This window comes from Xenopus laevis, chromosome 4S, assembly GCF_017654675.1.
Source record: "Xenopus laevis strain J_2021 chromosome 4S, Xenopus_laevis_v10.1, whole genome shotgun sequence".
Lineage (NCBI taxonomy): Eukaryota > Metazoa > Chordata > Amphibia > Anura > Pipidae > Xenopus > Xenopus laevis.
In genome coordinates this window covers 59,575,039-59,592,201 of record NC_054378.1, presented here as the reverse complement: position 1 = coordinate 59,592,201, position 17,163 = coordinate 59,575,039, and the positions used below count along the sequence as shown (strand labels likewise).

At 35.9% G+C, this 17,163-nt stretch overlaps 1 protein-coding gene across 36 annotated transcripts in view; it reads left to right on the top strand.

Annotated features, from left to right (window-relative positions):
• adgrl2.S (adhesion G protein-coupled receptor L2 S homeolog) overlaps nucleotides 1–17,163 on the top strand; it is a 112,948-nt gene that overhangs the window by 83,531 nt on the left and 12,254 nt on the right. For 26 of the 36 annotated variants that reach the window (XM_041561289.1, XM_041561287.1, XM_041561286.1 and 23 more), the window contains 11 exons: nucleotides 1,429–1,731; nucleotides 2,147–2,250; nucleotides 2,500–2,685; nucleotides 3,051–3,089; nucleotides 7,035–7,218; nucleotides 8,796–8,918; nucleotides 9,166–9,371; nucleotides 9,980–10,153; nucleotides 10,255–10,464; nucleotides 11,727–11,947; nucleotides 13,104–13,170. In XM_041561289.1, coding sequence (XP_041417223.1) covers nucleotides 1,429–1,731; nucleotides 2,147–2,250; nucleotides 2,500–2,685; nucleotides 3,051–3,089; nucleotides 7,035–7,218; nucleotides 8,796–8,918; nucleotides 9,166–9,371; nucleotides 9,980–10,153; nucleotides 10,255–10,464; nucleotides 11,727–11,947; nucleotides 13,104–13,170 — 1,817 coding nt within the window. The remainder of the gene's footprint in view (nucleotides 1–1,428; nucleotides 1,732–2,146; nucleotides 2,251–2,499; nucleotides 2,686–3,050; nucleotides 3,090–7,034; nucleotides 7,219–8,795; nucleotides 8,919–9,165; nucleotides 9,372–9,979; nucleotides 10,154–10,254; nucleotides 10,465–11,726; nucleotides 11,948–13,103; nucleotides 13,171–17,163) is intronic. The other 10 variants (XM_041561288.1, XM_041561293.1, XM_041561290.1 and 7 more) reach the window with 1 other exon arrangement.

Genomic DNA, 17,163 nt, shown 5'->3' with positions numbered 1-17,163 from the left:
GTTCCATATTACAAATATATATTTATATACAGAGGCTGATTTGTTAAATATTGTTTTATTTATTTACTGAGTGGTAACAATGGTTAAAAAGAAATTATACTGTCAGATCTACCAAGATCTTGCCACACTGGAACACAATGTATTCCAAATTGATAATCCCGCTTTGATTTTTCCCGCTTTGATTTACATTTTGTTAATGCTTGTTAATTAATTTTTTAACCATACTTATTTTTGTTGGAATGGATTTTCTAAGAAATTCAAATATAACAGGTGTTAATGCTTGTTAATGGAGTATGGTCCATTTGGAATTACAGCTCAGCTTTAACAGTGAGCTCTAACACCCCATAGAACAGCATGGTGTTTGTTCAAAGAAATCAAGGCATATGACGACGGACTGACACACCGATTTGCTTTTATAAATGTGCAAGTTTGTTAAAGACACTTAACTGACAGCCAGGAAAGTGCTTAGTAAATGTCAAAAGAAATTCATACTGCTGGGAATCTTTCAGAATTCTTCAGTTCAAATGTTCGTATAGAATTAGTGTTGATACATTTGCCACTTGTAGAAAGGATTTTTAATTAGTGGACAACAAAAGCTTGATGCAAAACTGGTTTCTTTTGGTGTGTTTGTGTTTTCACATGTTCGTTAAGAGGTAGAATGGCAGACTTCATTATGCTGCAGTTGTTGGTGATGGGGAAAAAACTGTTTTTTTTGTATTCCATAAAATAAATCGAGAAGAGCCTTTTCTTGGAAAGTGCCATCAATTGATTTGCTTTGGTGTTTTTCCCTTATTTTGGCAATTCTTCATAATATAAAAGATGGCAGAAATGTTTACAGACACCACTCGACTTATTTTATTATTCTTTTCAAATTATTAACAGAAATTGTGTACCCTTCTCTCATTTGACTTGTTTCTTTATGCCTGCTTTATCTGGAGAAATCATGTCAGTTCATGAAATACTCAAGCTCCAGCCGAAGACGCTCATGCAAGGCTTGCCTCTATTTAGGTCTAATCAGGCATACTGCAATTTCCCAAGCTAGAATCAGAGCTAGATGGGAAGATATTTCAATGGTTTCTATTAAGATGAAGTTGCATTGTCTTTCTATATAATAATTATATGACTGTTGTGTTTGTGCTTTGTTTTGGTCGTTTCTGAGGGGTGCAAGCATCCCAGGGAACTCATTATGAGAAGTTTGCCCATGAGCTGGATGGGAAGATATTTCAGTGGTTTCTATCAAGCTGAAGTTGCATTGTCTTTCTATATAATAATTATATGACTGTCGTGTTTGTGCTTTGTTTTGGTTATTTCTGAGGGGTGCAAGCATCCCAGGGAACTCATTATGAGTAGTTTGCCCATGCTTAAAGTAATTATTCAATATGATTATCTTTGATTAATAAAGATCACACTCCAAATTTATCTTAACAGTGCCTACAACAGCAGTGGCAGAAACACCTTCAGTAGACTTGCTTGAAACAACTACAACCACCACCACCACCACAACAACATCTCAAAAAGCTCTTGTTAGCACAACATTGGCTACTGGTACAAAGGAAGGAAGCAGAGGACCCAGACCTCCACTAGCAGCTTCAACCACAAAGAACCCTCCACTTACTAGTGTATACCCTCTGCCAGAAAAGTACTGTGAAGCAAAGGAGGCCAGAGGAATTAGCTGGCCACAGACACATAGAGGAACAATAGTAGAACGTCCATGCCCCAAAGGAACACGGGGTAACTCTAAAACCTTTTTTTTTATTTTTTTATTTTTTTAAATATTGTGTGCTTAAAAGTCATATAAAGCAATAATAAATAATCTGTGCACCAAAGCACACATTTATTGACTAAATATAAGTTGTGCAATCTCTGTTAGCATGATTAGATCTATTAACGCTGTAATATTTGTCAAAGACAAAACATGGCATTTTACAGGTTGCACATAATCTTTTTATTGTCTATATGGCAAATATAAATGGCCTGCATTCAATTGCCTTTTTGTTACTAACCAACTTCCAGTAATGTGTTTACTATCTTTGCTGTAAACTACTGAACTGTTTTACTAAATTGCTTCTGTATTAAAACAATAAGCCTGGGTATTTGCATGTGCAGTAAGGTTTAGATTCTGATTGTTTTTATTTAAATGTACTAGGTATAGCATCCTACCTCTGCTTGATCTCCACTGGAACTTGGAGCCTTAGGGGCCCAGACCTCAGCAATTGTACCTCCCACTGGGTAAACCAGTTGGCTCAAAAGGTAATTTCAACACCAACTTCTGAACCAAGCTGTAAAAACACAAATGTTAAACTTAATTTAACAGTATCTTTTCCTAAAAAAACTTTGTATGTTTTATAGGTTATCTGGATAGATTGATAGCCACACACACACTGCACAATTGTTACCACTATTCATAGCCGCACACACTGCACTGTTATATATTGTGTTAATGTTTGCAATATATTGGTTATAGAATATGTGCTTTTTTGTCATTCCTTTATAATACAGATAAGAAGTGGGGAAAATGCTGCCAGCCTTGCCAATGAATTGGCAAAACATACAAAAGGCCCAATATTTGCTGGTGATGTAAGCTCTTCAGTGAGGCTAATGGAACAACTGGTTGACATTCTTGACGCTCAGCTGCAAGAATTGAAGCCTAATGAAAAGGACTCAGTAGGGCGCAGTTATAACAAGGTAATTTCGAAACTATTTCCAATCCTTCTCAAGCCTGCCTCTCAACCAAGCCTTTCATTATTTTCTGTTAGACAGTGAGGATGTAGATAAATAAAGCAAATGTTTCTGATCAAAGACCTAACCTTATTTGATTTCTTGCAATTCATTTAATGATTTTATCCAATGCAAAGAACCGCATTTATATATACATGTGCAGCTTTAGATTGTCTATTATGTTTTGTGCTTTCCAAATGTATTTGTGATTCTCTTTAATTTTGTGTAAACTGTTCTAAAATCAAAGTTGCTAAATGATGAATTGTGAGGCTCTCATCATGCTGACTAACAGGCTCTTGTTAATATAACATTCCTATTTTCTTTTTAAAAAGCTCCAAAAGCGAGAGAAGACATGCAGGGCTTACCTTAAGGTATAATTCCTTCTGTGCTGTCATCCTGCTTTATTCCTGCTTCTTTGTTTTGATACTCCTCCTTCACTTTTCACGCTGCATGTATCCCAGTCTTTGATAAACGGTTGCTGAAACTCCTGTCCACTGTTCCGTAATAGTAATATTGTGAGTTTTCAGTGTCCCCCCTACAAAAGATGTTGGAGCCCACAAAGGCTATAATTTCAGTCAACTTTATGGTCCCTGTATCAAAGACTGTGGGCTCTGTGCATGTGTAAATCACTTATAAACAGTTGCAGGCTGTTCACACTGATGATTTTTGTAACGGCAAAAATACACTGAAATAGATTGATAAGATGTCTTTACAGGAGAACTATGGCTTGTCCAACAAAATACTCTCCAGATGCATGGTTCTCATTTGGGTCACATTGTTACAGAAACAAGTGATCCATGTGAAACAAAATGAAAATAATATATAAAATTGAAAGTTACTTTTTTATTGAAAAATGGTTTATCAACATATAGACATTTGCAGAAGTTATTTTTAATGTCATTAAGGAGAAGCAATACCTTATGTACATCATAGTCACCGTCTGTGAGTGTTATTAGGGAAGAACTGTGAGCCTAAATGGTTGCTAACCAAAAATGATAGTTTGTTATGAACTAAATTTTTACATTTTTGTTTCCTTAAAGGGATACTGTCATGGGAAAAAAAGTTTTTGTCAAAATGCATCCGTTCATGGTGCTCCAAAATTTGCTTCTCAAAAGAGCAAACTGTTTTTTTTTTATATTTCATTTTGAAATCTGACATGGAGCTAGACATATTGTCAATTTCCCAGCTGCCCCCAATCATGTGATTTATGCTCTGATAAACTTCAGTCACTCTTTACTGCTGGACTGCAAGTTGGAATGATATCACCCCCCCCCCCCCCAGCATCTTAACAACAGAACAATGGGAATCGCTCCAAGTGCCATCAACCTGGCAGGAGGCAGTTCGATGAGATTAGCCGTCCCGAAGAGGAGGAGATTTGTTGCCGGGCGACTAATCTCCCCCCCCCCCCCCGAATTTGAGTGTGTGCCCTGACCCTAAAAGACAGGTCCCACTGCATCACAGTCAGTTACACTGAGTAGGAGAAACAAAAGCCTGCCAGAAAGCAGTTCCATCCTAAAGTGCTGTCTCTTTCTGAAAGCACATGACCAGGCAAAATGACCTGAGATGGCTGCCTACACACCAATATTACAATGTAAAAAAAAAAAATACACTTGCTGGTTCAGGAATTACATTTTATATTGTAGAGTCAATTGTTTGCAGCGTAAACAGAGTTATTTAGAAATAAAAACTACATCATAAAAATCATGACAAACCCTTTTAGGAGCTGTCACCATGTATGCTCATCCAAAATGTTTATCCTTTCTGGAGCAAATAATCCTCCTTAGTAACTGCTTGCTGTAACCCTGGTAATCCTCTTGTCCAAAAAGAGCAAGTAGCATGGTCTAATGACCCGTGTGGCAAGGAGATTTTAGTTTAAAGGAACAGTAACACCAAAAAATGTAAGTGTTTTAAAGTGATGAAAATATTATGCACTGCACTATTATATTTGTATTACTTTAAAACACTTTCATTTTTTAACGTTACTATTTCTTTAATGTCTCTGCATTTTGCTTTATGATAGAAATATAATGCAATAAATGAATTTTTAATTTATATTAAAATACAGTTCTCTTTGGTTTCCGTAAAACTTTAGATAATATTTAGTTATAACTAGGTAAATTGATAGTTTAAGTGGGATATTAAGCATCTATCATGTATCTATCTAATATATAATAGCAGAACACTGGTATGTGACCCATATCATTTTCCAGTTCAGCTCCTGAAGACTAATAAACCACATTAAGTTACAAATCAAATGCTGACTTACACTATGCAAATTAAATAATTTTCTTTATGGTAAAATTCATCCACACTTTGTGTTTCTTTGTGACGAATGAAGCTGGCCTCAGCAGACAAATTCTGGCCCACTCCAGTTAATGGCATCAGCTCTATGAGCATTTAACTGTTCTACTTCCTATTAGAAAAACAAAAATCCTTTAATGCCACTTCTAAGTATCTTCTGCCTGCTAGGAAGATTGTGGTGACTAGCTATTCAGACTGAAAGAGGATATTAAGATGGATTAGGCTAATTAATTTTACTCTTGCAAATGCTTTTCCCAGTTTTTCCCCTTACTTCACTCTTGTGCCCACATTCTAGGATTCCAAAGAAGCATTTCTTTGTTTGCAATACTGAAAGCTATTTTCTTTCCTTGGGAATTAACCATTGACCAAATCCAATCATCTATGCCTAAGGGCAAATTAGATATAGGAAATGTGGAAAAAAAGAGATATGGCAATTCAGTAATAAATACTTTATTGCCGTTTTGCTCAAGTTTTAAATTATTAACAAAGCTTATGTTAAATGGGATCTAAAGTCTGAAGTAAAGTGTGCTTATGTTGCTATTATAGTGCAAATAACAGTTGGTGTTTATGGCCAAATGTTTGCCAATTTGCATTAACCTGCGGCAAGATGCTCTTATGAATAATAATGCAAGTATTTTGCAAAGTGGCTTAGTTTTCACAATAGTTTAATTGCAAATAAGCGCAGTTTGTTCCTTACTTTAGATCACTTTTAACCGGTTATTGCATAGTTTATTTGGTGTAGATAATTAGTTTTAAAGTATACACTAGTATACTAATGGTTTGCATTGCTGTGCTGTAATATAGCAATAAACAATTATTTCTGGCATTTGTTCTTTTTGCATGAATTGCTGATTTGTTGTACATGTCCCATACATTTTTTCAGCTTACGAAATCCAGGAACATCCCTGATAAATCTGTCATTTCAGGTTACAAAATGTCATGTAAAGGTGACTTTTGTAATGATGGATACACTAGATCATAGCATTACACTGCTCTATTGATCAAATAGAGGAAATACATTAGTAATTAGTGTAGATAACCTTTGAACCTGACCACCTGTGTACTCAAGTAAAATAATGAGTAAGGAAATTCCATCTTGTGCGGAACATTTGGGCACTCATAGAAGTCATTTTTATTATGTATTACATGGATTTGTATCCATTTGTAAATATTACAGTGAGAAGAAATGAAATATTCTATGTGCCTAATAAACTTTCCTGATACTGTACTTCTAAGGGAAACAGTGTAGTAATTTTCATAGGATATTAGAAGCTGGCGAAAGCTTGGTGTTAAAATGAAAGATAAACCCTATGTCAGCAGCAGCCACTAGACTAGTGCATCTGTTTTTATAGTTCCAACTTAATTAGAGCAAAAGTGAAGATATAAATACATTGTTTTGTTTCAAGGTGTGTATTTGGTGTGATTTGAGATTTACATTCAAAACCTTTATAACGTCTGTTACTGGTTTGTTTGCTTTTGTCTCCGGTATCTTACTTCGCTTGTGGCCACTTAAGACCACAGTGATGTCTACAGACATCTAAACATTTCTGGGTGTCTGTCAGTGCTTTACTTTCTGTCCTCAGCAGATGCAGAATACATAACTGGTTCCTTGTACACTTGACATGTGGTATTGCAGCTGATTTGTTTAAATATTTGCACTTCAGTTGTATACCAAAAGCATCACAAACTATTCCATTGACTTTTCACTTCAGTATTATATTTGTGTCCTTAAATGAATGTGATTTAACAATAGGATGTTGTTTTATTTTAATTTTGCACTTGCTGGGTGAATTTATTTCAGCTGCATGCCTGCGTTCATTTCAAGTATGCACTTTTTGGGATTGTTCTGTAAAATGTTAATGGTTTGGATATTCTGGCCTTCTTGCTGTACAGCTTAAAGCAACTATTATTCTGGATTTCTATTACCGTAAGCATTTGTCCCTTGACTTAACTTAAGAGATAAATCCAGTTTGTATGATTATAAATGCTAATGGTGAATCCTTTTATTTGTCTAGGCTATCGTTGACACAGTAGACAATCTGCTAAGATCTGATGCTCTGCAGTCTTGGAGAGACATGAATTCCACTGAACAAGCTCATGCTGCAACAATGTTACTTGACACTTTAGAAGAGGGTGCTTTTGTCTTGGCCGACAACCTTGCAGAGCCAACGCGTGTCTCCATGCCTACTGAAAATATTAGTAAGTAATATTAATCAGGGATTATGGTTTGAAATTCCTTATATGGAATTCTTGGACCACAGTTTACCATAAAAGGTGTGACACTTGTTGATCAGGCTGTAGTTTGAGCTGCATTTTCAAACCTGTCTATAATTTTAGTAGCTCAAAAGATGAAAAGGCGGCACTCCGGTTAGATAAAAAGGTGGTTTATTCCAACAGGTCACTGACCAGCATCACCTGACGCGTTTCGGGAGTAACCCCCCTAATCATAGCCTATGATTAAGGGACTTACTCCCAAAACGAGTCAGGTGATGTTGGTCAGTGACCTGTTGGAATAAACCACCTTTTTATCTAACTGGAGTGCCGCCTTTTTTATCTTTTGAGCTACTATGATTCCAGTGGGGACTCTGATGGCAGAGCACTCGGACTACCTCAATTAAAAAAATGGAGCTACACTAACAAGAACACACAGGGGGTGAGTTTGGAGCGCCCTATTTTCTTTTTGCACTGTCTGTCTATAATTTTAGACTAGTTATTGTTTATTAGGAGTGCCAGAGCCAAGGTAAAGAGCTTTGGCACCCAATGCCACCCCACTTTCCAGTTGTGCTACCACACCATTACCCACTGTTAGTGGTATACTGATATCAACATAATCTGGCAGGCATATGCGAGATGAAGAGCTGCTGATGATGTAGTTTTTTTTTGCAGTTTGCAGAGAATAAAACGGCACTAAAGTTCAAAAGATATATTCTCGAATTGCATCCTCAACAGGTTCTAGTCCTGCTATAGACTTAAATACAATAAAGCACAAGAAGAATGTCTTCTTGTGTAAATGGTAACATATTCTCTACATAGGTGTTAATTAAAGCTATGTTTATATGTTACAAGTACATAGGATTCTGAGCTCATACCCCCAATGAAACAAAAGTGTTTAAAAGTACATAAAATCTGTAGTTTAGCATGGCTCTGCCTCTTTTTGCTTTCTTTAACTATTGGGAATGAAAGTCCTGGTCATATTAATTTGTGTAATTTTATTGCCAGCACCTAAGCCAGCCCTTTTTTATGTTCCACTATATAAAGTGCCTTGCAAAGAAAAAAAAGTATTCAGTCCCATTTTTTTTTTACTAACAAACAAATCCTACACTGAAATGTTCTGACATATTGACTGAAAACATTTTAACATTTCACATCACGTTGTTTTATGAAAAACGTTGTTTTTAAAAAACTAAGATATGCTGTTTGCATACGCATTTTAATACTTTTTAAATTTTGCAGAGGCGCTTTTTGAAACAAGCAACTTTGGAGGTTATTAGGCATCTGTTTTTGAGAGTTGTTCAGACTTTGTAATACTTAGTAAAATGACCCAAAATAGATGTTTCTTGTAATGTAACATCATAAAGTAATTAAACAGATCTGCTGTAGGCTTTCGTTCAAATGTGCCATTCACATAACTTAAGCACAGCTCTCTATTAACAAGATGTTTAACAGAACAGTTCCACTGTTTCAGTTGCACATGTTGAAGAAACATATAATGCTGGCATTGTAACACCACTATATTTTGCCCCCTCTTTACCCCCTCTTTCTTGTTCTCTGACAAGTTCTAGAGGTTGCTGTGCTCAGTACAGAGGGCCAGGTGCAAGAGTTGAAATTTCCTCAGGGCAGTAAAGGAGGCAATTTGATCCAGCTTTCTGCAAACACTGTCAAACAGAACAGCAGGAATGGTGAGTCATTGGGCACATGTTGTCTATGCCTTTGTTAAGCCTACCCGATCTGTAACCCTAGGATTTTGATTGTTTAATAGTAACTGCATACAGTTCTTTCTTTCTGAACTATAGTATATGTAAAACAGCTCTAATTTCTAGTGCCCTTTCATTAATGAGATAATGTAGCCATCATACTAAAATTCTTATGATTGGCCTGTTCTCTGTTTTGTTTTTTTTTATGTGTGAATGTTTTCCTTCTTGCCAGGTCTCGCAAAGTTGGTGTTCATCCTTTACAAAAGTCTGGGCCAGTTTCTAAGCACTGAAAATGCAACTATAAAACTAGGAGCAGATTTGGCTGGTCGGAACACAACTATTGCAGTTAACTCTCATGTTATTGCAGCTTCAATAAATAAAGAGTCCAGCCGCGTGTATCTAACGGATCCAGTGTTTTTTACCCTGGAACACTTGGATGTGAGTTGAATTATTGAATTAATGGGGAGTACATACAATCTGTAAATAAAGCAGGGTTGGGAGAGAAGAAAAGTTTCCATTAGAAATTTAAATGCTCTGCTAGGTCAGATTGAGAGTTTATTTGAGTCAATGAACATAAAATCAAATGAACCTGGTTCAGTGATTATTAGAACTTAAGTGTATTCTTAATTAAAGCTAATTCAGTAATCAACATGAAAATGTAAATGAGTCAAATTCATTTGAGAGTGAAAAGTAACTCTTGCCTCATCAGCAGGGCATCCATATTTAAACTATCAATTTATGATGCCAAGAAGAATATTAACTATTTCCATAATAGCATGCGTTAATATCCTGGGCACACTGAACCCTAATTTTAGTTGCTCACCTTGCATTTATCACTTGTGTGCTAGTACCAATTGCTTACCATCCTCTGATAGCCCTTCATAGTATGTCTATTTTTCCTTTTCTGATATTCTCCTATTTTCTGTATCAAACTCGGCATAAGGTTTTGTTCAGTTTAGATATGTGTATTGGTACCTTTTAAGTCCATATCTTTTTTTCATAATTTAATGAACATGTCTTGTTTCTTGGATTTTTGTCTTTTGCAGCCTAACAATTATTTTAACGCCAACTGTTCTTTCTGGAATTACTCAGAGAGGACTATGATGGGATACTGGTCCACTCAGGGTTGCAGACTGGTTGAAACAAACAAAACTCACACAACATGTGCCTGTAGCCATTTGACAAATTTTGCCATACTCATGGCCCACAGAGAAATTGTGGTGAGTAATCTTATTTGGCTATAAAGAACACGTCAAACCATGTTCTCATGGCAGGATATTGGAGTATATTGTACTGTTTTAAACTTCTTTTTCCTCCCCAGTACAATAATCATGTTCAGGAGCTGCTTCTCACTGTCATCACTTGGATTGGAATAGTCATCTCTCTTGTCTGCCTCGCTATCTGCATCTTCACGTTCAGCTTTTTCCGTGGTCTACAGAGTGATCGCAATACAATTCACAAGAATCTTTGCATCAACCTTTTTATAGCAGAATTCCTTTTCCTAATAGGCATTGATAAAACAGACTATGAGGTAAGTCTTCTGACCTCATTAAAAACAATTATATCTTATCTGTCCATTTACAACATTGTACTGGGATATGTTGTACATTTTTTATCTAAAATGACTACAGTCACATTTGTACATCCACATTTTGTTGATGCAGAGGCAGATTTATATATGAACTGGATTTTTAATTTAGCTTTTTTTATCACCACTAAAAAATTCAAGTAGTTTGTGAAAAATTGTATAAAAATATTGTTCCAGGAGTTTTCCAACACTTTTTTGGTGAAAAGAAATGTCTTAATGAGAGACATTTTGGATCATCCAGGATCCATGATTATCACCCAAAACTGTCCCATTGCAAACTGTTGATTAGTGGGAAGCCCAGAATCCAAGGTGAGGGTTTGGTTTCTCTAAACTTTTAGGGGGTGGATTGTGTTCATGCAACCTTTCTACTTAAAGGAGAAGGAAAGCCAAAAAACTACCTTCACTTTGTTCTCCATCAGGCCCCCTCCTGAAACGCCGCAGTAAAAACACTTAAAGCAGTGCTTGTTCTGTGCACAAGCGTTTTGAAGTTTTGTCCGTTATCTAAGTTTAGCGCCGCCATTTTCAAATTTGCTTCTCTTCAGGCCTACTCTCCGTCGTCAATGCGCATGCGTGACGTCGTCATTTGCGCATTAACACTGCAGGCAAAGAGCCATACCAGCTTGAAGATCTCTTAAAGTGTTACAAAAAGTACAGACCCGATCCTTGGCTGCCTTTTTTAACGCTCCCCTCCTCAGCTCCTGCGCTCGCTCACTGGCAGGAGCTTCAAAGCTTCCCCTGGTTTCCTGGTTGGATTTATGAGGCGTGGGCAGAGAGGTCAGCAATGACGCTCCGTCTAGGTCATGTAACCGCATCATCATTGCTGCACAAGGAAGCTAAAACAGTTTACTACGCATGCGCAGGGCACAGATGGAAGCTATTGCGCATGCGTGTGCCCTAATTCTACGGATTTCTTACAGAAGCAAAGGTAGTCTTTTTCATACATGTCTATACTTTTTAAAAAATCGATAGGAGCAAAAAGATTGAGGGAAGAAGTAATAGGGGAATGCTTGCTGGTAACTATATATACCATACATTGGCAACATTTAGAGCTAAAGAATTTTTTTTGCTTTCCTTCTCCTTTAAGCCAAACTGAATCATCTTGTGTCAAAAGGGCAAATATGTTTCCTTTTAATCTAAACCAACCCAGATGAGATAGATGGATAAAAACTAATATTGCAATGTTATTTATATCACCCTTGATCTAGATTGCATGCCCAATATTTGCGGGCCTTCTTCACTTCTTCTTTCTTGCTGCATTTGCCTGGATGTGCCTGGAAGGTGTACAGCTTTATCTCATGCTAGTGGAAGTATTTGAAAGTGAATATTCAAGGAAGAAGTATTATTATGTGGCTGGTTACCTCTTTCCTGCTACAGTCGTTGGTGTATCAGCTGCTATAGACTACAAAAGCTATGGAACTGAAAAAGCGTAAGTAATTGTAATTGAGCTTTGTATCAGAGTGATTTTTTAAGCTGTTATCTACTAAATGTTACAGACTTGACAAAAGTTCTCCAAAGACATTATTAGCAAAACACAAAGTTAAAAAAAAGAATGGTTGTGGGTGCACACCTGAGGGCAATTTCAAAAAGTCTAATTCCCTGTCTCAGTAATTCAAGTAAAAATGCTAGTGCATGTAGTTTTGAAACAGGGTTGTTTAGTTACAAAGTTAACAATCATAAAATTGATAAGCCACCATACCGCGTCAAGGTAAACCCCATATGGTGGTCCCTAACTTGTTTACCTTTAATCATAGTAAAATAGGTATCTTACCTCTCTTCTTAATAGCATTTATGTGAAAAACTCCTGTGCCTTGGTTTCAAACTGTGAGCTAAATCCTCCCCCGCCAACTGCTATGCGGCTTTTAAGTGGGAGAGACTGCCTTCTCTCCCAACAAAGTTATGCTCAGGCTGTAATCATCTCTGAAATACTGCTTGTGAAAAACATATTTTTTTTAAAAAAAGAGACTTCAAAAAGAAGTGTTAACCAGGGTCATACCCCTTTGAGCCTTTTTTTCCTTTCTCTATATAAAAATGACATTATTCTCATTTTAGATCTTCTGTGTTCTATCACTGAATGTTTTTTTCATGCAGTGGTTTGTTGAACAATTAATATTAACCAACAATAAAATCTTTATGTATATTTTTATGGGAGTAATTTGTTATCCTGGCATTGAAGATTACATCCTGTGGTGATAGGAACTGATGCCCAGAATGTATTACTGGCAGCAGTATTAATATTAAGGGAAAATATATTGGATATCTTCATAGTGTGAAAATAGACAAACCACTCCATGAAGTCCAGCCCAATAGGTTTATGCCTCATTTAGTCTAATAAAATATGTTTTATTTTTAAATTTGCCTTAAGTGCCACCTGGTCATTTTTTTTCAATCCTGCTGTTTTACTGTACATTGTGACATCTGAATGTTTTATAAGTGTTACATTCCACTGAGACACCTACTTTGCATATGTTTTAAAGATAAAAGACCAAACTTGAAGATTACATAGAATAGTCTGAACATGTTTATAAAAAAAAAAAGACTGGTTATAAAATCTTTTAACTAAATTTCTTCTCCTCCTACAAAAGGTGCTGGTTGAGAATAGATAACAATTTCATATGGAGTTTCATCGGCCCAGTAACTTTCATTATTTTGGTAAGTGATTTATTTCTCTTTGGTAATCATAGACTTTAACTGAGAAAATTTTTATTTTTTCTTTGTATAGTTATGTTTGTAAAGATTGACAACTGAATTAAAATAATGACTAATATATTTCTGGGAAGTGTGTTTTTAAAACTAATACAGGTATGGGACCTGTAACAGATCTTTCCGCAATTTGGATCTTCAAACCTTAAGTCTACTAGTACATTATGTAAACATTAAATGAACCTAATAGGCTGGTTTTGTTTCCAATAAGGGATAATTATATCTTAGTTGGGATCAAGTACAAAGTACTGTTTTAATATTACAGAAAAAAAGGAAATAATTTTTAAAAATTTGGATTAATTGGATAAAATGGAGTCTGTGGGAAATGGCCAATCGGTAATTCAGAGCTTTCTGATTAATGGGTTTCCGGATAACGGATACCATACCTGTACTTATTAAAGGGAACTTAAAGAATAATTTTCTAATAAAAGAAGACAGAACTCTAAGCAACTTTGCAATATACATTCATTACACTTTTCAATAATTTTCAAGTTATATGTATTGCTATTGCTATTGTTTGTCTGCCCCTTTCTATTCTTTGCTCTGAAATCTCAGACTCTTGAAACAATGTAAAACAAGGCAGCTGATTAACAGACATGTCTTTTCTGGAGAACGAAGACTTTTGCAACATTGTTTAAAAAGTAACAACCAGAAATTAAAGAGATACTGACACCAGAAAATAACTTTTTTTTATATATATATCTATCGTAACATTGTCTTTGCATGCTATGTATTTAGTTTTGCCATAAAAGTATTTGCCTGATGCTTTTAAATTAACTTTCTTACCCCCATGTTCCTTTATAAGGGGTCTGCCATATTTGTGCAACAAACTCTGACAGGTTAAGAAGGGACAGTCAGGTTGGCAAAACAACCTATATATAACTTTTAATGTAGATTAATATTTTGAAAATAATGTTTTGTGTCAGTGTCCCTTTGATTAAATGCTGATTTCAATAGCAATTGTTTTTACAAATAACTTCAAAAGCACTGACAATTATTAATACTTGTATATTGAAAAGTGGCTTAAATCTGAGTTTAGGAAAAAATTTATTTTAAGGGTTTTTCTCTCTAATACCAATCTCCATTTTAGCAAAGATCAGTCCTGTCAGCTAGCATGAGGATAATGCTTACAGCGAATAGATGCGTGACAGGCCAAAAGTGCGGTTTGAACCTCTAACCCTTAGTTTTCAGTGAATGCAAGTGGAATTTTTTAGCTGCACACATAAGCAATATGCCTTCAGAGTGCATTGTGTGAGACTGCACCTTGGAAACAACTCAACGAGTGTGGCTGCTTTACATATTTTAGCCAGTTTTAATTTTTATATAAAGGCCTATTTAAACACTGCTGACTGTTAGGTCACTGTATTCTTTCAAGGCTTCTGATTTTATTTATTACCAGGTCAATAGAAGAGCGGAAGTAGAGGACAAACATTTATATTGCCCATATTTAGTTCAATCTAGTAGTATTTGATGGCCATGACATTATTATCCTGTGGCAAATTGTTTAAGGCTGCAATGTGAAGGACCGTTGGGAGCTGTATTCCCAATTTCAAAAATGAAACAGCAGGTAGCAATCTTAGCACTGTTCCTTAGAGTGATTCTTCTATTGCAATTGGTTTGCCCTCTAATCGTCCCACAAGTAAAAGAAGAATAGTGGTTCAAAACATTATCTCCTCTTCTTACATGAACAGTGGTTCTCTAAGCGTATTTCATGTGTTATTGGCTCTGCAAAGCTTCAGGCATATATTGTTTTTGGTGTCGTTTTTGTCTTCTTAAGTTATTGGGACTTTAAAATTAGTTTTTGCTAAACCTAACTTTGTATTATGGAATAAATATTTAAAGAATAATTAAGACCTCATATGAATGTGCCTTTTAAATGCGTGGATCTATTCTTAAAGGGATTCTGTCATGACTGTTATGGTATGGTTTTTATTTTTAATTAATAATAATTCATTTTACCATTTCAAATGTCAAATTTATTTTTGTTAGTTGTAATATTGGTGTGTAGACAATCACGTTAAGTCATTGTCATTATCCTGTGCTTTTGAAAAGAGTCAGCTACTACACAGTGCAACTGCTTTCAGATAAGCTATTGTTTCTCCTAGAAAATGTAACTGGATGAGCCATGGCCGGATTTGGGTGTTTTACCATTTCCGCTGGGTGGGGTATCAGAGCATTTTTAACAAGGCAGGTGTCAGGGAGCTGTTTTATTGTTCCTTTCCCAATGTTCTGTTGATAGACTGTTGAGAAGAGGGTGGTGATCTCCAACAGTGGAGCTGTAAAAAGTAAATGTAGTTTATCAGAGCACAAGTCACATATACATATGACAAATTCATATCACAGGGAATAGGCCCTGATTATGGTGTAATGTACACTATGTGTAACAAATCTTAGGAGCTATTTAGCAATGACTATTTATAAGAAATAACTCCATTTTAGTCTGCACATCTCAGGCCCTAATCTAAAAGAGCAATTTTGTATAGTTGTCCATTTCTGATAGTATGGCTGCCCAGCAGATTCTTTCGTTTTTTCCCTCATTATTTTTTAAGTGTGAATCATTCAGTGCATGCTGCACTCAAGTTTTAAGGAAGGCCCATCTTTCTCCTTCAGTTTCCAGTTCCTATGACGTTCTGTATCTATAAGAGAAACCATGTTAAAAATGTGCACTGGGAAGCCATTAGTATGCCTGAAATGCTTTAATGAAAGTTTAGATCATGACACGTCAAGAGCTGTACTTATCATTTGGACAGATCCATCTGCATCTTTAATTATTCATCCAGTTCACAAAGAGTTCAAACCCGTACACTCATTTAGAAACCTTCTATAAAGAAACTCTCTGTTCTTCCAGGGAGAAATGGACTTCTGCATGGCTAACTGCAAACATCAGGAAAAACAAGTGCAGTTTTTAGAACTGCATTCTCACTGTGTAATAAATGCCCTAGAGACTGAATTAGGGTTGGAACATGTGCAGTTTAGCTAGGTTACTTTTGAGTGGTGTTTTTGTTCGTCTGTCTCATCATATCCATGTCAACACTGCGGGCTGTATTGAATAAATTTTTAAGTGTAAAGTTCAGGCAGGCATGATTACGTATGTATGTAATGGCTATAGGAAAAATCTGTTAGAGCATTGTTTAAAAAGCATGATAAAAGAATGGTATTATTATTATTTCATTAATTAAGAATTATATAACCAAATAAACACACTATTCCAAAAGTATTTGCTATTTCTTAAACTTGACCAGCAGGTTATTAACATTTAGGGGCCGATTCATTAACTTCGAGTGAAGGATTCGAAGGTAAAAAGCTTCGAATTTCGAAGTTTTTTTGGGCTACTTCGAGCATCGAATGGGCTACTTCGACCTTAGACTATGACTATCGAAGGATTCAAACTAAAAATCGTTCAACTATTTGACCATTCGATAGTCGAAGTACTGTCTCTTTAAAAAAAAAATTTGACCCCCTAGTTCGGCAGCTAAAAGCTACCGAAGTCAATGTTAGCCTATGGGGAAGGTCCCCATAGGCTTGCCTAAGTTTTTTTGATCGAAGGATATTCCTTCGATCGTTGGATTTAAATCATTCGATTCGAAGGATTTAATCGTTCGATCGAAGGAATAATCCTTCGATCGTACGATCGCAAAATTTGCGCTAAATCCTTCGACTTCGATATTCGAAGTCGAAGGATTTCAATTCCTAGTCGAATATCGAGGGTTAATTAACCCTCGATATTCGACCCTTGATGAATCGGCCCCTTAATATTCAATATGAGCTTGGGTTGAAATCCATAGGTTTGCTTTCAGATGAAAGTTAGTCTGAGAACACTTGTGCACCTTAATTTCTAGTTACTAAAATATTGCCACTGATTCTCATGTTAAGATAATGGCTTTCATTGGGCCATTGCGGGAAATTCATCTTTTCTTGAGTCTTTGGCCTTCGTTTTTGGGA